This window comes from Medicago sativa, chromosome 5 (genome assembly GCF_051527215.1).
Source record: "Medicago sativa cultivar Bolivia chromosome 5, Bolivia_mono, whole genome shotgun sequence".
Taxonomy (NCBI): domain Eukaryota; kingdom Viridiplantae; phylum Streptophyta; class Magnoliopsida; order Fabales; family Fabaceae; genus Medicago; species Medicago sativa.
In genome coordinates this window covers 31,851,370-31,874,856 of record NC_140753.1, presented here as the reverse complement: position 1 = coordinate 31,874,856, position 23,487 = coordinate 31,851,370, and the positions used below count along the sequence as shown (strand labels likewise).

Here is a 23,487-nt window from a genome sequence, read left to right as displayed (position 1 = left end):
AATGAAGTTGTCTGACTTATGGTCATTAGACACATGAGGACAGTTATAAATACTAATTTAAAAGTATTTCCAACTACCTTAACTTTCCACCAGCATATCAAGTCCACAAAAGGATATAACTAAATCTAGAAAAATTTAAATTGTTTTATGTTTATTTGACAAAAGGCTAGAAATGATAATCTCATCAAATTGAAACTTACCGCAACCATCTGAGATTTGGAGGATACCCACTTTAATGGATCGCCTTTCATTTTGTGTGTCGTTAGATACACCTTCCAGCAACTTGGAGACATGTTTGAGTCAGTTTTCTACAGTACAAAATAAATATATTAGTATTATTATTAATTTAAATCACTATGCTTTACTACAAATATCATTTGTTTACTTACTAATGTACAATGGACCATCAGTTGAAGGTTACGGTTTCGAGTCTCAGCTCACCCATAAATTTTAAATAATTTACTTTTGCATGATTTAATATAAAAACTTGAAATCTCTTTGTGACGGAAAAATAGGATGTCACTATCCATTAGGAGATTTTCCGACGAAAAAATTGACGGAATGTTTAGAGATGGAAATAAATCGTCGTTAAATCCCTCACAAAACCTGATTCCTACAAATTACTGACCAAATTTGTGACAGAAACTTAGCGATGGGAGGAACTGTCACAAAATCCGTCGCTAATGGTATCATTACTAAAACCCACAAAATCGGTCAAAGATTGCGACGGAATACATCACCTCACAAAATTTCGTTGCAAAAATCGAATTTTCTAGTATTGAAATTTTGATTGTGATCGCTTCATGCTTAATAGGAAGGAAATTGTTTACATTATATATTAGGCTAAACTGCACCTTTTGCTCCGTAATAAAAAAATGGCAAAAGTGACCCCCTATGTTTAGGGAAATATACTATTTGGACCCCCTAAGATAAGGGAAATATGATCTTTTGACTCCTTATCTTCTCAAAAAGTTTCGATTATGACCTCTATTTTAGGACATGTGGCGTCTTCTCTGCAATTTTGGGACGAAAGGGGCCTAAATTGCCATTTTTTTTAATAGGGGGCAAAAATCGCAACATTTTAAAACTTGGGGGGCAAAAAGTGCAGTTTAGCCTATATATTATACATATTGATATATTGATTTTGACAATGAAAATATTGATATATTGGTTATGATGAGAGCAAATTTTTGCTTCTTAATTTCAAGTTTCTACAACAAAAAAATAGATACCATTAGTCGTTTGATAGACAAATTACACCAGGACATGGTATAAATCATAAATCATGATATATATTTTTTGAAGGGATTTATTAAAATAATTTGTCATATAAAAAAAATAAGGCAAAATTATATTTTTAGTCCTTTAACTTAATTTTAGGTAATAGATTGGTCATTTATCTTTTTTATTTCAATTTTGTCATTTTGGTCCATTTACATATGAATTCTCAAGCTTCAAATCTAATATTAAAGTGAAAACATAGATGAAAGACCATAAATTTAAAGATTGAGAGGCCACAAGAAAACAAATACATGAATTTTAAAGCTCATGATGATTCTTTTTTTGCTGATTCTTTATTGAACTTGCTCACATCAAAGCACATTATCCCTTCTTTACCTTGCTCACAACAAAGTATCTCTACCATTTCCTTAACTAGAAGTATGTCACAACAATTTGTATGAAATGCTACAATATTTGTATTTTATATATATTATATTCACTGTTTTTAATGTACACGTTATACTTTCATTCTAATATAATCATTTGCTACTTAAAATAGATTACTATAACAGCCAAGTGGGTGTGGTATCAATGATACGGATAACTGGATATTCATTTTATCATCACACATGAGAAGAAAAAAAAAAGGGAAAGAAAGAATTGAATGGAGTTGGTGGATAATCGAATATAAATTAGATAGCGTGGGAGAACAATTGAATCAATCGGTAAAAGAAAAAAAGAAAGAAAGCAAAAATGAAAAAAGCTTGTTGTGTGATAGCTCTTTTGCTGGTGTTAGTGGTTGCCAAGGCGGTTGATCAATTAGATAACATGGGGTATATTATTTGCATGAAGTTGTCCACTAAATGTCTACAGAAGCCGCTCAGCAATGCTTGTTCCGATTATACTATCTACTGTGGTCCCCTCCCCACACCCCCACCCACACACTTACAACCCCCCCCCCCCCCCCCCCCCCCCCCCACACACACACACACACACACAAGCCACTAGCAAAATATTAAGAATAGTCAGATAATTAGTTTAGAAGTAGATCATAATTTTGGTTATTAAATTACATCATATTAATTGGTCAATAAATAAAATAGTTGATGGAATAGTTAATGTAATATTTGATAGAATAGTCAGGATTATTTTGTCATTTTAAATTTTTTAACAATTAGTATATAATGTCTATATTAAATATTATTTTCAACATACAACGCGCGCGTGCGTGCGCACGCGTCACACGTATGTATGTATGTATATATGTGTGTATGTGAATGGCCACGCTTTGCCTATTAACCACTATTATCAATTTGATGAAAAACAAACAAGGTTGGAGGAATGATGATGAAAAACAAACAAGGTTGGAGGAATGAGTAAAGCGAGGAAGTTTCATGTGTGGAGGAGAATGGCCTTTCTATATGAAACATTAAAGTTCAGAAGTTTTTTTTGGTCATTCTTCACTCATCAATTGAATTGAAGGGAAGTGAAATGAAGCATGTTGTGTTTTCAATTACTGCTCGTTTTAGTCGTCATTTTCCTCTTCTCTGATTGGGTGTTACCTATCTACACATATTTTTAAATATACAAAAAATTTAGAAAAAAAAATATTTAAGCCTAGTCACACTTTTCCGCTAATTTAAACCATGTTGACCGTTTAATAATTTGTTAAGAAATATTTTGTCCCACAATTTTTAAATTATTACAATCAATTCTTTCATCATTTTTTCAATCTTTCATTGAACTTAGCATATATCCTTGGAAGTTTGTGAGAGAGAAGAGGTGAATCTATAAACAGGAGTTTTTGATAATCCTCAGAAATTGAATGATTTTCGTCTTATTTCTTTGGTGGGGAGTATGTATAAAATTTTGGCAAAACTTCTATCTAATAGACTGCAGTTGGTTATTGGAAGTGTCATTTCTGAGTCACAGTATAATTTTGTGCGAGATAGACAAATTTTTGATGGAATTCTTATTGCTAATGAGATTGTTGATGAAGCGCGTAAATGAAAAAAGGAGCTTTTGTTATTCAAGGTAGATTTTGAAAAAACTTATGACTCTGTTGATTGGGATTACCTTGATGCAGTTATGGGAAGAATGGGCTTCTCCACTTTATAGCGGAAGTGGATTAAGGAGTGTGTTTGTACCGCTACAGCGTCAGTCCTGGTTAATGGTAGCCCAACTCCTAAATTTTTGTTAGAAAGGGGTTTAAGACAGGGAGATCCTTTATCCCCGTTTCTTTTTTAACTGGCTGCAGAAGCCTTGGATGTTATGATGCAGACAATTGTTGAAAATAATATCTTTATTTGGTAATCTGTAGGGGTGCATGCTCCAATGGCGGTTTCTCATCTTCAGTTTGCGGATGATATGCTTCTTGTGGGGGTTAAGAGTTGGGCAAATGTTCGTGCATTGCGGGCGGTCCTTCTTCTTTTTGAGGCGATGTCGGGGCTGAAAGTGAATTTTCATAAGATTATGTTGGTGGGGGTAAATGTTTCAGATACCTGGTTGAATGAAGCAGCGTCAGTGCTGAGTTGTAAAGTGGGGAAGGCTCCTTTTGTTTATTTGGGTCTTCCGATTGGGGGTGATATGAGGCGCCTGTTGTTTTGGGAACCGGTTTTATTAAGAATTAAAAGGAGACTATCTGGGTGGCGAAGTAAATTTCTTTCATTTGGTGGTTGTCTGGTTCTCCTCAAGTATGTCATGTCCTCTCTTTCTGTCTATGCTCTTTCCTTCTTTAAACCCCCATCAAGTATAATCTCTGCCCTCGAATATTTATTTATCCCATAGGTTGGTTGAAATAATATTTGTTTAAGAAAAGATTATGGAGGTTTGGGGGGTGAGGAGGATGAGGGAGTTTAATATTGCTCTGTTAGGTAAGTGGTGTTGGAGGCTACTAGTTGATAGAGGAAGTATGTGGTATAGGGTGTTGGCAGCTCGTTACGGTGAGGTGGATGGGAGGTTGGAGGTTGGGGGCCAAAGTGGTTCTTTGTGGTGGAAGGAGGTGGCGAGTATCCGAGATGGGCTAGTTGACGTAGGTGGTGTGTGGTTTAGGGATAATATAACTCCCGAGGCTGATGAGCGCGGGGAGTGGTCCGGCTCCTAGCAGCTTCTAGGAAAAACTGAATCACATCGGAATGAGAGGGATCCTGAAGCCGTGTAGGTATGTGACTACATGGTTTAAGGAAGGCTTATAAGAATTGTATGGTACTACTTATATCAACAAGATGCATCTTCTTTTCAGTAGCTCATTCCATAAGAACTCCACAATTAAGCCTACTTGACTTAGAGCAATTTTGGGATGAGTGACCTACCGGGAAGTTTCCCGATAAGCGTGCGAGTGAGGACAAAACACGCTGAAAAGACTCGTGTTGGTTTGTGGGGTCAGTCGACAATCCTGAAAGCAGTATGAGATGTTACAAATAATATTGTGCGTAAGGTTGGGAACAGGGAGGATACTTTGTTTTGGTCTGATCATTGGGTGGGAACTTCGCCTTTGTGTGTGCAGTTTAGACGTCTCTTCGATCTCGATGTGCATAAATCTATTTCGGTGACGGAGATGTTTTTGTTGGGTTGTGAGGATGGTGGGGCGGCGTTGCAGTGGCACCGACGGTTGTGGGCTTGGGAGGAGGAGTTGTTAGGGGAGTGTAGGATTTTATTATCTGACATTTCTTTGCATCAAACTTCTACAGATAGGTGGTTGTGGAGGTTTGATCCGTCGAGTGGTTACTCAGTCCGTGATGTTTACCAAATGCTTATTAGTCAGGTGGTTCAGACACCGGACGTGTTATCTGATTTAATTTGGCACAAATAGGTTCCTTTAAAGGTATCTATTCTAGTGTAGCGGCTTCTTCAAAATAGGGTGTCGACGAAGGATAATTTTTTATTTGATCAATGAGGTAAACTCTCCTCAATCCTTTATTTTCTAGAAAAAAACAATAAAATTAAAATAGGAAATATTTAATTAAAAAAATGTCAAAGAAAAACATTCAATCTAGTATTTAGAATTTGAATTTTGGCCATTATTAATATTAATTGTGGATTAATGAAATTAACAAATAACTTAAGAGGTGAGAGAAAATATGATATGTTAGTTCTTTTTTTGTTTACACATATGCTAGTTCATTTACACTCTCCCCCTTTCTCTTTAATTATAGGAATTGGTTTTTTTTGCTATAAATAAACTAATACTAATTTTGGAGATGTGAAGAGAAATTACTTTTTATTTAGTATTTAAGTGAATTTTATACTGAATTTATTGCACCTCAAAATCTGTGAGACTAGTATTCAATGGTTTTAAGTCAGCTATTTTTATGTATTTAACAAAAAATTTGCAAAAATTAAAATATTTTATTTACCTCATTAATAAAATATATTTTATTTCCTAATCATAATATTTATTAGCATTTAAATTTTAACTGTATTCACCTCAAAAAAGAAACTATATCGTATGATATTGACCAATTATAGTATTTATTTTTTTAAGGAAAATATAGTATTGTTTGTAATTTAATATTTTTTTCCTAGAACAATTTAATATTTTTTAATAATTATAAAAATATAGATTATCAATGATAATCTTATAAATACAACCTAATAATACCGTAGTTGTCATCGACCACAAATATCAATACTAATTAATCATCACAACTATGAAACTTTATTCGTCTTTTCTTCTTATATTTTTTTGTTTTTGGGGTGTATCTCTCTCGAAAAACCAAAATCGTGGCTTTAGCATGGAACTTATCGGTCTTGACTCTTCAAAATCACCATTCTACAATAGTGCAAATAGTGAATTTCAACGAGTTTCAAATATTGTGAATCATTCCATCAACCGTGTCCGTTATCTCAATCGTGTGTTTTCTTTACCCCCCAAAAACATGCCACAAAGCACCATAACACCATACATGGGTTTCGGTTATGCCATTAGCTACTCAATCGGTACCCCACCGTTTCAACTCTATGGTATTATTGATACAGCCAGTGAGTTAAATTGGTTTCAATGTAAGCCATGTAAACCATGTCTCAATCAAACATCACCTATGTTTGACCCTTCAAAATCCTCAACCTACAAAATCATTCCTTGTCATTCTCCCACATGTAACTTTGTAGAACTAAAAAATTGCTCTTCCGATGGTAAAGAAAAATGTGAATACAATTATGTATATGCTGATAACTCAGCTTCACAAGGATCTGTTAGTGTTGACACCCTTACATTAGCCGTTGATAATGGCTCTCCTATCTCATTTCCAAGATTTGTGATAGGATGCGGGCACAAAAATAAAGTGCCCGCACTCGAGGGGAGTGCCTCTGGAATAATTGGCATGTCACGCAGATCATTTTCTTTGATATCTCAATTGGGTGCTTCAGTTGGCGAGAAATTTTCCTATTGTTTGGTACCATTATTTTCAAAAGCTAACATCTCAAGCAAATTAAATTTTGGAGATAATGCTGTGGTTTATGGGCTTGATACTGTCTCAATTCCTTTAGATCCATCCAATGACGATTATGTAACAACTTTGGAAGCATTCAGCGTGGGAGACCATATTATTAGACTCAATAAATCTCTAACAATTGGTAGACCAAATACCTTAATTGATTCAGGATCAACATTAACTACTTTGCCAAAATATGTTTATTCTAGGTTAGAATCTGCAGTGGCATCTATGGTTAAGTTAAAGCGTGTTAAGGATCCTACTCAACAATTTAGCCTTTGCTACAAGACCACATTAGATATGTTGAAGGTCCCGATAATTACTGCACATTTTAGTGGGGGAAATATCAAATTGAATGCTCTGAACACCTTTATTCCAATTGGTCATGAGGTTGTGTGCTTCGCTTTTATTGAACATGCACCTCATGGTGTCATCATTGGGAGCGTAACGCAACAAAACTTTTTGGTTGGCTTTGATCTCCAAAAGAACATTGTCTCTTTTAAGCCAACCGATTGTACCAAGTCGTGAATTTCTGCTTGATAAAGATTATTTATCAAATAGTAATTAATAAAATTAAAAATCATACTTGTTCTATGAAGATATATTATAAATTTAATTTTTTATTAGTGAAGTTTATTTCTAAACCCCACATTTTTAGATATACCCATTGATGTCCAAAAAAGGTGAATCAAAACATCTAAATTCCTTAAATTACGACAATTTTCAGGTCAAGAAATACCTTGAATGTTCAATTAATGATTGGGGTTGTTCTTTTACACCAAATTTTAGACCAAAAAAATGTTTGAAAGAAGTCAAGAAGAATGATTGGGAGAAGAGTTTGAGGGCAGGTTCAAGCCCTGTCCTATGAAAGGATCATGTGTTAGATCAAAGCATAAGGATAAAATAATGATGAGGGCAAATAATGCAAGTGAGGATTATTGGGTTTGTTGAGTTTTTATTTTTTACTTTTCAGGGTTTATTGATGAAGATCATGAAGGAAGATGATGAATTTTTTAGGTTTGATGATGAATGTGATGAATTTATGGGTTTGATGATGAATTTTAACATTTTTTTTTACAAAAGTTAACAACAAGAATTTATTTGACAGATGAAAGGTGAGTTAAGGGACCAATATGTAACACTAATTAATCAAGGGACCAAAATTCATAAAAACTTTGGTTGGGCCTAACAAAACCCCACAAAACGGCTTGTGAGGTGACGATTGCCGCCACTTATAAACATATTGTCAGATCATCTCCTATCTGATGTGAGACTCTTAACACACCCCCTCATGACTAGCACTATTAGGCTTGATTCGTGGACATAAACAATGGTGTTAGCCTGCAATTTCGACATGCTCAATTAATGCACTCAATATGTGTTGAGCTCATTTGTGTAGTGACTATATAAACACTAGTCTTATGAAAAATTAGGTCATTACCTTCATTTACTCATATTCACAAAACATTCTAAGATAGAGGTAGAGAGAGAGAAAGAGGATCTTGAAGAGCAAAGAAGAACTAGAGAGAGAAAGCTAGGGGTTGGTGGCTAGGGGCTAAATTAAAGCTAAGAATTGGATTATTGAAGCTTTGAGGTAAGGGGGATAATCTCTTTTTCACTAATTAAGCTATAATCACTTTTTCTACTTGTGGTTTTAAGTATTTTTGTTATGATTGTGACATTTTGTGGTTTTGAATGATAAAATTCATGCTCCTTTTTCATGTAAAATTGTGGGTATGATAAACTTCATGAATTTGTTGTGTTAATTGCTTAAACTCCATAGTTGTTGTTGTTATTGAATTATTTTCATGATTTTTAACTATTTGAGTGAAATTCATGAATTGGTGTATGATTGTTGTTGAAACATGTTTGAATTCACTTCATTAATGATTATTTATGTTTATGTGTTAATGGGGTTTGAATTCGTGTGGTTGTTTTGAAGTTTGAATGAAAAATGAGAAAAATGGTGGTTGTTGGTGAAAATGAACAGGATAATGATTTTGAGATGAATTGGTGTTTTAATCCGATGTTTGTTGTTGTTTTGAATGCCTTTTTATGTTTGTAATCAAGTGCATAAGTCTTGGGGTCAAATTTGGGGTCAAGAGGATCAAATTGAGGTTTTGGGGTTAAAAATTTGGAGTTTCCGAGAGGGAACAACCAAAACATGGCAACTTGTTCTGGTGTAACTCGCCTGGCGAGATGGAGCTCGCTAGGGCGAGTTGTACAGAAACAAAACCCTATGTTTTGGGTGTTCCAGGTTATGGGGGATTGATCCGGACCTTCCAAACTGATTCTTTTGATGTAATTAACTGTATTTAAACCTTCTAAACCTTTGGAAACATCAATTGAGTTAGATTGGACTTGGTTTTGTGAATCGTATCATAACTTTTTTAAAATGGTTCAAGAACATGAAGTTTCCGAAAACTCGATTTCTCAAGGGGAAAGGGTATGACTAGGGTTGTCTAGTATTGTTATGATTTATAAATATGTTTTGGATGAGAATCATGAATTTTAACTTGGTTTTGCTTTGAAAACATGAATTCTTTGAAAAACGGCAAAATGATACGAACTTTGTGAAACTTTGGGATTGAAGTGCATTGGCTTATATGAGTGAAACTTTGGGATTGAAGTGCATTGGCTTATGAGACATGTATGTATACACTACTGCACTTATACATGACATGTGTGTATACTTAGTTGAGGCATTCAAACTTGTTTGATTTGTTTTTCAAATAACTTGGAAAATGAAAGAAACGATACGAACTTAGGGAATTTGGGTATTTGTTGGCTTTGGCCTATGAAAGTATGTGTACACACTACTGCACTTATATGTGATTTGTGTGTATACTCGGTTGAGGCGTTTGAATTTGTTTGCTTTGGTTTTTAGGGAATTTGTCGAAAAATGCTAGTTTTCATAAACTTAGATGAACTTTGTCAAACTAATGTTTTATGGTCGGGTAACTCGTAGGAGACTTTTAATCATAGTTTTAAAAGTCAGACCGGTCATTGACTCAGTGAGGTCACTGGGTCACTGAGTCATTGGTTGAACCATTGGGTCACTGGTTGAACCGCATGATGGAATCGGATTAAACCAGATGACTCGGTTATATAACTCGGTCATTAAAAAAAACGTATGTATATTAAACTAGATCAAATTGAGTGACTTAGTACGTAAAAAAATTATAAAAACAAAAACTCATGGCATCTCTACAAATATAATTTTTTTTTGACAAATTAACATAATTTCACAAATCTCATTTTCAAATATAAACTTATTTACAATAACAGAAGTAGGTAAAAAAATTTCCTATCTTTTTGTTATTTTTTGTTTAATATATTTTATGAATAATCAAAAAAGCAATAATTTTATAAGATCTAGGTGTATTATATTTTTTTTAAGAAAGGTGTACAATATAATATTTTAAAAATAAGGTCCTTTAAGCAAAATTGAAAAGGTAAAGTATAGTAATTGTATGAAGATGGTTCCCATATGTTTAGTTTTACGATTAAAAAGAAAAAGGAAGAAAGATAAAAATTTGCTAGGTCTTAAATGAGACCTTTAAATGTCAAATAAAGTTGAATAATTTTTTGATGTTGCAGACTTGTGCCGCTCCTCCCTTATCCTCATCTTCTTTTCTCTCTTTATTGAACCGGATCTTCTATTCTCTCTGAATAAAAATCTACCTTCATCCTAGATCTCAAATTAAAAAGCACATATTAGATATAAAATTTTCATCATGTATTGTGAATCACAAGTTGATTAGTTTCAATCATGTTCTTGCCTTCTTTATCTTCTTTCCTTCCGTCGCAGATCTATCAGTTCTATGATTGTTTCTTTTCTTCAATTTTTTTTATTGTAGATCTCTGTGTACTATGATTTTTTTTCTTCAGTTTTTCTGATTTTTTTTATTGACCCGATCCGGTTCACCAAACCGGTCGAGTCACCGGTTTTTTCCGATTTTTAGCGAGTCCTACCGGTTTTGACAGGTTCAATTGCATGTTCGATCCAATAAGCACACCGAACCGGTCACATCTCCGGTTCACGATTCGACCGGTCGGATCAGCCGGTCCGGTCCGAGTTTGAAAACTATGCTTTTAATTCATGTTAGTATAATTTAATGTGAATGAAATTGTTAAGGATTGGGTGTTTAAATTGGTGAATGTCAAGATGTGGTTAAATATCCGTCTTTGTGAGAAATGTGGATTTGAAACTTTATCGTTTGTTTGAGGTGTTAAATGTTGTTGATGATTATGATGTTCATTATTATGGTGATTTCGTGATGACTCTTGTTGAATATTACTTTTGAATTATGAGGTGAAGGTGTTTCGTTTGGTGATGACTGTTTGATGAATGATTGGTGATAAAACATGATTTTTGTTTTGGTGTTGATTGCGATGATGAATTGTTGATTGTACGGATCTGAGTATTTGATAATGCAATTTTTGGTGAATAACATAAATGTGGGGAGATTATTATGTTAATGTCTATGGGGTGATTTATGCATTGTCAAGTCCTTATTTGAAGTCCATGCATTCATAGTCATATGAGGTGATTTTGAAGTATGTAAATGCGGGGTGATTATTACATAGCTTATGCAGAGCATAAATGCGAGGTGATTATTATGCTGGTGAATTCATTAACGGTAAAATTATCTACGGAATCTAATGGTACCATATGCATCTAGAAGAGTCTAGAACATTGCATGCACTTATTATTTGGTGAGTTGTGTCATAATTGAATATGTGACTTGGTGAATTTGTGCATTGGTGAAATTTGGTGAACATTGTGATTATGTGAATTGGTGATATGTGCTTTGGTGGATTTTGTCAATGGTTGTGAGTATTTGAACCAGACTCTAATTGTATGTCTTACTTGCTTGTCCTTATTCACTTGGTGAATCTATTTGATGATAATTATCTTGGTAATAATAATGAGGTGTGAATTATATATGTATGATTTGGTGATTCCTTTGATAATGATGGTTTCTTTGCCTATATTTGTTGAGTTGATTAGGCAAGAGTTTATGTGATTTATATGATTGATGTTGTTAAGTGATGAGCCTATGTTGATGACTTGATTAGAGATTGAATATGCTTGCTATGCTATGATAGAAGTGTGATAACATGATGTGTATGGAATGAGGGATAATTTTCATGAGGTAGGAGGGATGGATTTGTATAAATGTTATGCGTAAAATCCTTGAATGCTTATGTTTGGTTATGCTTATTATGAATTGTGGACTAACCCACAGTGGTCGTTCAGTTGACCGCCTTCCTTATCCGTATGGATGGGTAGACAGTGTGCAAGACTAGTTTGCTTTGCTTTGGTGAGTTGCTTCGGGATAGCTTGGATGCTACCTCATTTATTGCTTTTGGCATCTTAGATTTAGTGCTCTGATTAGGGGTCGGTCTTCGATGTTTATCTTTATTATGTTTATTGGAGATTTTTGAGACTATGTATTGTTGTGATATATGTAGTATGATGACATAGCTATTTGGAGACTTATTTTATTATGGATAAATGTTGAGATGTTTTATTTAGATGTTGATGTAACAATATTTTATTCCGTTGCGATGTTTTGAGAAAATTGTTATTTATGCATATTTGATGATTTATTGAAGAAGTAACATCTAGATTCTTTATATGATTGTATAATTAGTGTAATTTATTAAGACGTCCAAACGTCTCAGTGAAACCTTATTAACCATTCTAACTCGCTTATATTAGTAATCTCTCTCCGTTGGAAATTACAGAGAAATTTAAACTTAGATACATAAGAATCAAGTACACAAAAATAGAATCAATATTTTATTATTTATATATCTATGTCACGAATACAAAGGTGTCTACGGATCAACCAGATACCGTGTGGTACTCGTGAAACCAATTATCCATAATGCATCATAAATCAAAAGACTCAAAAGATAAGACCGCAAAAGACATGCTGGTTATACAAACAAGACCATACTCGTCATGTGATAATGGCATCTACATCGCGTACTGCATAAAGAGTAGAAAGAAACACTCCGTCTTCAGCCTTGTACTCCTCTTCATCAATATCTAAAAACATAGATAAAACACAAGACAAAAAAACATGTGAACTAAGATTTACGTACAAGTTTAACAGAGGGGATGGGTTTGTAAAACAGTAATATATACATGACAAATACAACTAGTCATACAAACATACCATCCTTTGATGGATATCTCTGATCCTGAAGTACATCTACCATCCTCAAGTGTAACTCTTTGATCCACTAAACTATCTATATCCATCATATAGACTTGTCTATCTATATCCATCATATTCATCTTAAATATTTCTCTTAGAGTCTATCCCCAAACATAACATATATGCTCTTATGCATTCCAAAACTATATGTTGACTCAAGCCTTTAGATGTTGTCAAGGACATCCTCCCAATTACCGAGATCAGATATCACAAGACCACATGCTACAAACGTCCTCCCATTTACCAAGAGTGACGCCACCTGACTTCACATGGAGTCCAAGTGTTATAAGTCGATCGCCCCTACTCAGAATATCCGGTCCCGATTATAGTCTAACCAAGCTCTTCTGATCCCGACCGTAGTCTAACCAAGCTTTTCCGATCCCGACTATAGTCTAACCAAGCACGCAATAATAATCCTCGTCAAGATTCAGACAACTGATCAACCTCGTGCGCCCATACACACGGCAGTGGACTTGCACATTCCTCAATGTAATTCTATATGCACCCATTCCTCAATGTAATTCTATATGCACCATCAATCAAGTCATGGCAACACAAACACTAGGCACTAATTAATTACTCAAAATCCATCATATTAACTGTTTCAGTTATAACATATTCTAGTCACCTAAATTGAGTGCCAGTTACCATCTATAACCTCAAAGTATCTCTATCCTTATTTCTTCACATAAACCTTACATCTACCCAGTTAAATGCAATGAATAGAGTATGGTTGACTTCCCAGGTAAGAGAGGCAAACCGTAAGTCCACCAAATCTTTCCTAGACATAACCCAACCGAATACAACTACACAAGATATATCTAACGACGTTCTTATCTCTCACCTTAAAGAATACTATATCCTTTCCTTAGACTAAGGGTCACAATCAATCAAACATAATTAAATAAACAATTAACATGTAATATGCAAATAAACAATCAATTATTTATCTCTTGTAGGGCTTAGGTCACCCTACACACATATATAAAACTATTTTACACTAACCGTCCCAACGTGTACGAAATCTTGCCCCACCTTTGTCATCGATAAATCCTTAGCTGTTGCTCTTTATGTTTTGCCTAAGACGGCATCTCCAATGATAATCCTGCTTAAAATGTAACTACTGATAACTCGCCAGAGTTTCAAATATATAATAATATAAAATTTAGATTAACCTTAGGGCATTATAAGAGTGACTAAAAATAGTCTTAAGAGTATATAAATATCTTTCAAATAAAAACTTAGCAGAGCCCTACTAACGTCATAAAAATCTTTAGTTAAAACTGAAACCTTAATTCGATATTATTTATATAATAAAATATTTGATAAGTAAATGAGTTAATTTGGGCATACCCCCGACATCATAATAATATTAAGAAAATAGATAAAAATAAATAGACATTACCTCGATAAATTTTGGAAGAAGACTTAAAACATGCTCATAGTGGAATCTCGCAGATTCACACACTTTCTATCAAACTAAAACTTAAGAGCTAGAAGAAATGTTTTTCGATTGAATGAATGATAATGGCAATGTGAAGGGTTTATTTATACTAGTTTTTGGAAGACAATTTATATTATTTAAATGCTAGCTATATAGATAGGATAGGGTGACGTGCTGCTCCAATATCTTCCAACGCAGGACCCAAACATAGTGAGGTGTTTATACTGCATTGTAATTCATCCACCCCATGCTATATAAAGATGAGTGGTAAAAATATGGCTTATTAGATCATTTGGTCCCCTAACTAATTTCATGTTTTCATTTTAGTCTCATATTTAATAAAAGTGGCGAATTAGTCCCTCTAGTTTTGCGCCGTTTGCCAAAAAAATCCATTCTGTCAAATGTTTTCTTTCCCGTTAGTTTTTGCATACGTGACAAATCCTATGTGCCTGGTATAAAAGCCAAAAATGAGTATGAAACCCAAATTAGGGTTTTCTCATCTTCAAGCAGCTACCTTCCTCTCTGCAAAATCCCCATCTTCATCTTCGAATCCATCCTTTCTTTTCTTCATCTTTGAATCCATCCTTTCTTTTCTTCGTAATGAGAGATGTCGTAACAAATGGGACAATCCGTTGGGTCAGTAAGATTGAGCCTGAGAAGAAGAACAGCTATTGAATGTAGGTGTGATGAAGAAACAGTGATTCGCACTATAATTGATAACACGAATCCAAATTGTGGGAGAAGATTTTGGGGATGCAAAAACTACAAGAATCAATTTGACAAAGTTTGTAGCTTTTTTAAACTGTTGGATGAAGATGTTACTGATTATAGGGATCTGTTGATATCAAAGCTGGAGAAAAAAAATGTCAAATTGAAGACTAGACTGGAGAAAACAAGAACATGGTTGAAGATGTCGTTGTTTTTTGGGCTGGGGTGTTTTGGGTTTGCCTGGTTTTTGGGACAATGTTGGCATGCAAGTGTAGTGGGTCTTGGAATCAATTGTATTTGAAATAGTTAGGTTGTAATGGTCATTTTGAAATTGTAATGTCAGATTGGAATGGATGAATTTGTAATGCCTATTTTGAATGAATGAATGTTCCTATTTTGAATGAATGAATGAATGATATTTCAATTGAAAAATTATGCATATAGTGTACTGTAAAAATTGATTAATGGAGTAATTTTAAGTGAAAAATTGAGCATGGTGTTGGTGTAGTTATGTATCAAACCCTGCACCAAAAAATCCAGTATATGTATCAATATTCTTTCAAATGGTAACCCTGTACAAATATGTTTGCAAATCAATAGCAGTTATATGGTGCAAACATAGCAGAAAATTATCAGAAAAAAGACTAGTATATGGAATTGAACTTAATCATATTGCACATAAAATGTGATTGCACTTAGGCAAATACATCAAAATAAGCATTAGAGCTATATTGTGTAAGGTCTGCAACTTAGGCAAATATATCAAACTAAGCATTAGAGCTATATTGTAGCTTTGCAACTTAGGCAAATACATCAAAATACGCATAATAAGTAGATTGTAGCTTGCACTAAGGCATTACATAACATGTATGCACTTAGGCATTACATCAAAAAGACATCAAAATAGACATAGTATCTAGAGTCTTCCATGATTCCTACTATTGGGTTGACACAGAACCCTTAACTCTAAAAGAAGTTTTCCTTTTCTTCCCATTTGAACCTTCTGGCTGTGATGTAGATAGTCTATCTTTTAGCTTCCTCTTTCTTGGTTTTCCACCTCCAGTTCCATCTTGTGCAGTTTGTGTACCAGCACCTTGTGTAGCAGCAACACCTTGAGCAGAGGGTACAGTTTCAGAATTCCTTTGAGTGTTCACAGTCCTTTGAATCCTTTGAGTGTTAGTAGTCCTTTGAGTAGTTCCAATCCTTTGAGTGTTAATATACTTTTGAGTATTAGGAGCTTGATGAGTTTGTGCAGTTTGTGTAGTAGCAGGTTGGGCAGTTTGTGCAGTAGGAGCTTGAGCAGCTTGAGTAGTTTGTGCAGTTTGAGTAGTCTGTGGAGCACTTGGAGGTGGTGGGAGCTTGCAAGTGGACTTATTATGTCCACTCTGCTTGCATCTGCTACATTTCATTCCCCATCTAGCCCTCTTGAGTTGACCATCATCCTTCAACAATTCACCTGCCTCTTTGTTCCTTTTTTTTCTTTGGCTTGCCAGGTTGCCTTCTGATAGGAGGTGGCTGAAGATCATTATACTCAGTTCTGCGCCATAAGGCCTGACCATTAGCAGGGTAGATGATTGGAGCATAGCAAGCTGCATACCTCTCCTTCTTGTACATGTCAGGAACAAAATCATAAACATTGAGGTCTTGGTTCCTCATGCAGGAGATGGCATGACAGCAGGGTAACCCTGTCAATAACCATTTCCTACAGTCACATTCCCACCTTTGGAGATTGACATGGAACTTGTAACAACTTGTATTCAAATGTGTCACTTCATAATCAAACTTAGTGTTGCGCCTATACACATATACACATAAACATACAAGAAATTGTGTAAGGTCCAGATAAACCAATCATTCACAACCAGCCAACAATTTAAAAAGTTACAAGAGTTGAATCAAATTTACATACCTAACTAGCCAGACATTAGTATAGGCAGATTCTCTAGCAAGCCTCTTCTTTATGTTCGGAAGCACAACATCTTCATACCTTGCAATTTTATTCCTATTTACTTCCCACTTCTCCATGAAATACACACGGATATCTTCACACATGGTAACAATTGGCTTTTGTCTAGGAATGACAATGGTTGAGTTGAAAGCTTCTGACATATTGTTGACTAGAGTATCACACTTTGAATCACCTGAGAACTTCCACTTACTCCAATGCTTAGCTGGAATTAGCATAAGGTAATCATATGTAGGCTCACTAATCTCCTTGATCTCTTTCATTACATCAAGGAATGCATTCTCATAAGTTGTTTTTGCTGCCCTCCACATTAATTCCTTCAACTTCTTACCAGGAAACCTCTTTCTGAAGTTATTATAAAGGTGCCTAACACAAAATCTTTGTTCTACATCTGGAAGTAGTTCATCCATAGCAGGCAAGAGACCCTGCAAAACAGTTTAAGGAACAGATCATGAGTAAGCAAACAAAAAAAATATAAAAAAGAAATCAGCAAATAAAACACTAATAAAACACTACGTTACCTTTTGTTGATCACTTATAAAGGTGTAGGTCTGGCATAATCTGGTTCCACCTAGGTCACCAATCAGGAGTTCCAAAAACCACTTCCATGATTCCTTGGTTTCACCTTCAACCACATCAAATGCTATTGGAAGCATCTGGTCATTTGGATCTCTTCCAATTGCAGCCAGCAACTGCCCACCATAGTAACCCTTCAAGAAGGAGCCATCTAACCCAATAATAGGCCTACACTTAAAAAAACTGTCTTCGTAGGCTTTCAAACAAATATACATCCTTTGGAAATGAGGACATAAAACTGCTCCAGGCCTCTCAAGATCTTCTTCAGTACCTTGATATGGCATAGTACTAACTCTCATAGTAGACTCAGGATTTGACCTCATCAGCTCATGTGTGTAATCATGGATCCTAGTATACTGATCCCTGAATGACCCATCCACCATATCAATTGCTTTCCCTCTAGCTCTGTAAGCCTTATTCAAGTTTATCTCCAACCCCCATTTCTCAATAGTTCTGTCTGCAATAGTAGTCAGCTTCAAACTAGGATTTTCTCTTACTCTACTATTAAGCCTACTCCCCAACCAATCTGAATTCAACATCTTAAGCTTAAACACTCTACTGCAACTCTGTAACCTTTGGATCTTTCTCAATTTCCAAGTTTCTTCATTAGGAATCTTAGCAAAATATGCCTCAAAAATGCAGCTTCCCTTTAAGCCCTTACAGATCACTCTCACCCTCCTCTTATCATTTTTCTTGAACTTAAGGTTCCTTCCAAAATGAATGGCATAAGTTTTTATTGCTTCTTGAAATGCCTTCTTCGAAACAAAGTATGTTCCAACCTGCCATTTGTAATCTCTCATGTTATCAAGTAACTTAAAAGTTGAGAATTTAACCCTAGGACCTTCATATTCATCTTCAGATTCACACCCATTATCTAAATCATCAATATTATACTCTTCAACATCACTCAAACCCCTATCCCTCAATATACCAGATGGTCCACCCTCTTCAGTTGTGTTATTCCCCTCAACTATCAGATCATCTTCAAAAACAGGTTCACTTACTTTTTTTTTTGTTGCTTTGGTGGTCTTCCTCTCTTCTTCTTAGACTTACTTCCACTAACCTCTTTACCCTTTTCCTTTGACCTACTCTCACTAGCTTGTCTTGTGCCTTGCTCTACTTCAGCTACACCAGAAGAACCTTGGTCAACAACTTCCCTTTCAACCCTATCATTTGCAACTGTTTCTGGTTCACCTTCAGGGATCCAATCATCAAACACTCTTCCCTATTGTGCTACAGCAGCACCAAAGCCATCTTCTTTAGCTATCTCCTCTTCTGAGTCCCCAAAATCTATGTCTAGTGCACTGTCTTCCCTTTGCTCACCTAACTCATCCACATACTCATCCCTATATTCTGCATGTAATCCAAACTCAGTAGGCCCATCATCATTTACTACACTAGAAGACCCAGCTTCATTACTCCCCATATTTAAAGTTGTTGGCCCATTAAATATTCCCTCACCACCTATAGTGGGCCCAACATGTTCACTTTCTTCTACCGCAGTGGGCCCCATATTCTGCATCAGATTCCCTCTATCATCCACAAGAGTGGGCCCCATATTCCCATCACCATTGGCCTCACAATCCACCTCACCTTCCACTACATTTCCCTTATTTACCCCTTCTACATTATCACCTCCCACGTTAACCACCTCCTCCTCAAAGTATTCTTCCACATTAATTCCACCATTTCCCTCATTAGCCCCCTCTTCAAAAATCTCTTCCACATGAACTCCTAAATTTCCCTCATTCCCAACATTTCCCTCATTCCCTTCCTCTTCAAAAATCTCCTCCACATGAACTCTACCATTCCCTCCAACATTTGCTCCCACATTCTGTATAGGATACTCAATCAAAGGATTGAGTTCTCCCATTACAGGTTGATCCCCTACTGTATGTTCAACATACAGATGCACCCTACCATAAAACTCTGCTATATGCATCATCCTCCTACACCCAATGTCAGACCTTAATCTAATAAGGCCATCCACTAAATTAGGGTCATGGTACCAAAGTGACCTAATCATTGGGTAACCTAGCCGTTTTAAAGTTGATAAAATTGAGAAGTAAGCCCAATAATCTGGTTCACACTCTAGTACTGTTTCAGTGCCATTGTAACCATTATAGTTAAAATCAACAAACCCCCCCCCCCCCCCCCCAATGGTGAACTACCAGCACAAACCTACCCTCCATCTGTTACAAAACCATAACATAAATCAACAAAAATTTCCAGAACTAAGCATCCAGTAACAGGGTTTGTTTTACAAAAAATGGGTTTCAGTAATACGGTTTTTTACAAGTTGTTTTGATTAAAAAAGGGTATGTTTTTCGATTAAAAACAGGGTTTTTAATCAAAACCCTAACCCTAAACCAGAAACCACCCAAAAAAAAGAAAACCCTATACCAGAGTTTTGAAACCCTAAATACGAAAATCAAAGGATGGAGCAAAACAAACCTCATCGTTATCTTCAGCATCATCGTCGGAAGCAGCATCCACTCCAGGATTTGCAACGAATCCGTCTTCTCCTTCTTCCAGTTCTTCGATGATCATCTTCTTCAACCTTGGTCTTGAGCTTTTCGTATTCTTCTCTCTCTCTCTCTCTCTCTCTCTCTCTCTCTCTCTCTTTCTATTCTCAAAACAGCCAACTACTTCTCTCTTTAGACTCATTTTTGGCTTTTATACCTGCCACATAGGATTTGCCATGTATGCAGAAACTAACGGGAAAGAAAACATTTGAGAGAATAGATTTTTTTTGGCAAACGACGCAAAACTAGAGGGACTAATTCGCCACTTTTATTAAATATGGGACCAAAATGAAAACATGAAATTAGTTAGGGGACCAAATGATCTAATAAGCCTAAAAATATTGTGGGTGGCTCGATATCCTTCTTACAACATAAAAAGCAGGAGGTGTAATTTACACACTTGCTTACTTTATTATTAAGAAATGATAAAATAGCTAATTTCATGATTGGTTTTTGAATAAGCAATTCGATTTCATCAAATACATGGCTGTGCAAGTAAGCGATTTTTGAATAAGCCTCTCGTGCAAATGACAACATCGTAGTGTCCTTGTTTTTAATGTTTGCTATAGCCATGTTTAATTAACGAAAAGAAAGAAAGAGAAAGAGTTAAAATAATAAGGGTTAGTTAGACTAGTTCATTTGTATAGAAGGTATATTGACTAGGTGAATAGGAGAAACAAGGGTGGATAGATGTATTTTGTAAACATAAGCAAAGCTAGTGACACTTTGGGACATATTATAGTTTATTTTGTTCTTAATTAGGAGAGTACTTTCTGTACTGTTGGAAAAATTAGCAAATTCTGATAAGTATTTTTAGAAGCAAAAATATATATAGATAAATATTAGATTGTAGTCATCCTTACTGATCGTAGCTTTAGAAAACACGGTACTTCTTTAGCTTAAAAATATCATTTATTTGATAATTGATGTCACGCTTTCTTAATAGGAACAACAAGAGAATTGCTTGAGACTTATTGCCATTAATTTTTATCTTTTCTATCTTTGGTGATCGTGGCAATTTTTCTTTATATAATAATTGTTTAAGTAATTATTTCATTAATTATAATTGTGACAATAGTATCTGTTAGCATTATCATGATTATTATTATTGGTACATGGTTATGACCTTAAAATATTTGATGAATGTGTTATATAAAGATGTGTTATTTGAAGATATGTGATTTAAAGATGTGCTATATAAAGATGAGATATTTGACGATAATGCTATTTAAAGATGTGTCTTTGTCGAGTCATTTAAAGATGTGCATTTGTTGAGTCATTACTTGGTTTTCATGCATTCATGGTCAGTCTGATTTAAAGATGTGATTTAAAGATGGGGGATAAATCAGTAACATAACTCTGATATCCAAAACTGGTACCACATGCATATAGAGTCGAGTTAGAGACATTGCATACATAACTGCAGGTCTATTTGAAGATGTGTAATTAAAAGATGTGATATTTTAAGATGTGTAACTATTTAAAGATGTGATATTCAATGATATGCTTCTATATGATTATGTGTGAATGATTTGTATTTTACTAATGTCTACTTGATATTCTTAAATGTTCTCGATCTTATTTGTTATTATAACATGTTGGTTGATGCCTATTTGATTTTTATTAAATGAAACTTTATATTTAAATATGAATATTGTCTGACTATGATGCATACATGTCTAAATGTAATTGTTGTGTTCTTTTATCTGGATCTATACATGTGATTATGCATCTCTTGTGTTGGATATATTCTCACCCTCTAGTGGCGGGTTAGGCGCCTACACCCTTGTGGTGTAGATTTGCAGGAAGAAGTTGTTTAGTAGCAGTGAGTCTTTGAGGATGGCTTCGGAGCTTACTCGTTTACTTATCACTTTTGGGAGTCTTTATCGAGTCGAAGCTCTGATCTGTGACACTAGGGATTGGGGATTTATTCTATTTTAGATTAGGTTTTAGATTTCTTTTAAATTCAGTTTTGATGTTAATACAAATGATGAGAAAGTTACTTTGATTTTTGAAAAATTTATTCTGCTGCTACATTTTTAATTTAAATGAAGTATTTTTGAATTGAAGAAGATGTGTGACACCCTTGCATGTTTAATTAATTATTGTATTTTTATTAGAAAATAATATGTAGGGTTTAGGGTGTTACAGCTGCTGTCGGTGAACCATCTACTGGGGTGAAGTCCACTGCGCCAAAGTTCAAAGAAAGACCAAATCCAATTAAATCAAAGAAGCGACTTAAAAGTGATTATGAAAAAGCTAGAGAAAGGCAGAAATTCCTTATAAATCGGAAGAAACAAAAGAGAGATGATGAGGCTTTAAAAAAAAATGGTCACTGATTGATTGTTTTTATGTTATAAGTTTGTACTAGAGTTTATTGGGAATATTTTGATATGATTTATTGGAAATTATTCATTTCACATTCTTTGTTGTTACGTATTGATGATTATAGTTTGTTACAAAACCATTAGTCAATTATTTTGGTTTCACACAGAAGACTATTAAAATCATTAAACCCCACTTATTGTTTCAGTAATAATTATTATTTAAAACCATTTAACAATAAGAATTTTCATTGTTCTTTTTATTTTATAAGAAACCATTAGACAATTATTTTGGTTTCACATACAAGACTATCAAAACCATTAAACCACAATTATATTTAGTTTCAAAGTGATTTTCAAAAAGCTAGACAAAGGCAGAAATTCATTTTACAACAGAAGAAACAAAAGAGAGATGATGAGGCTTTACAAAAAAAATGGTCACTGATTGATTAATTCACATTTGTTAATTGTTTTAAATGTTATAAGTGTGTACTATAGTTAGTGAATAATGGTTTAAATGTTTATCACATTTGGTCTTTTGTTTTATTACAAAACCATCATACAATTATTTTGGTTTCACATAGAAGACTATCAAAACAATTAAACCATAATTATGGTTTCATTAATAATTTCAGTGTATAACATCTTAATCATTATTTAAAACCATGTAACAATAATAATTTCATTAAAAACCATTACACAATTATCTTGGTTTCACATACAAGACTAGCAAGTAGCAAAACCTTTAAACCATACTTATGGTTTCAGTAATCCATACCCCTAAGTTTGTTTCAATTCATCAAAATTTAGACATCATAGAGAACAAAAGAGGAGTGTTACAAGATTGCAAAGAACTTCATCAATCAACTTTGACTTCCTTAGAAAAATCATTAACTGGAATCATAAACTGGAAAGAACATCTATAAATTTAATTGATGCAAGAACATATCTCAGTGCAGCACTTACCAACAAAGAAATTTAAACAAAAAAATTCATCATAAACTTGATACAACTCCAGAAATTCATCAACATCTTTATACAAACTCAATAAAAAAACA

The 23,487-nt window shown here is 34.5% G+C and overlaps 2 protein-coding genes and 1 pseudogene across 2 annotated transcripts; 2 read left to right on the top strand and 1 right to left on the bottom strand.

Moving 5' to 3' along the window:
- Positions 1-3,078: 3,078 nt before the first annotated feature.
- Positions 3,079-4,324, top strand: LOC146921796 (uncharacterized). Its single transcript, XM_085711383.1, has 3 exons — positions 3,079-3,223; positions 3,542-3,914; positions 4,111-4,324. The coding sequence occupies exons 1-3, from the start codon at positions 3,079-3,081 to the stop codon at positions 4,322-4,324; spliced, it is 732 nt and encodes a 243-aa protein (XP_085567509.1).
- Positions 4,325-5,859: 1,535 nt separating this feature from the next.
- On the top strand, positions 5,860-7,181 carry LOC146921795 (aspartic proteinase CDR1 pseudogene; annotated as a pseudogene).
- A 9,300-nt stretch (positions 7,182-16,481) lies between these two features.
- On the bottom strand, positions 16,482-18,380 carry LOC146921794 (uncharacterized). Its single transcript, XM_085715082.1, has 3 exons — positions 17,526-18,380; positions 16,948-17,429; positions 16,482-16,833 (listed from the first exon to the last, which is right to left on the bottom strand). Exons 1-3 carry the CDS (start codon positions 18,378-18,380, stop codon positions 16,491-16,493), a joined length of 1,680 nt encoding a protein of 559 aa, XP_085571208.1. The 3' UTR covers positions 16,482-16,490.
- Between the last annotated feature and the right edge of the window lie 5,107 nt (positions 18,381-23,487).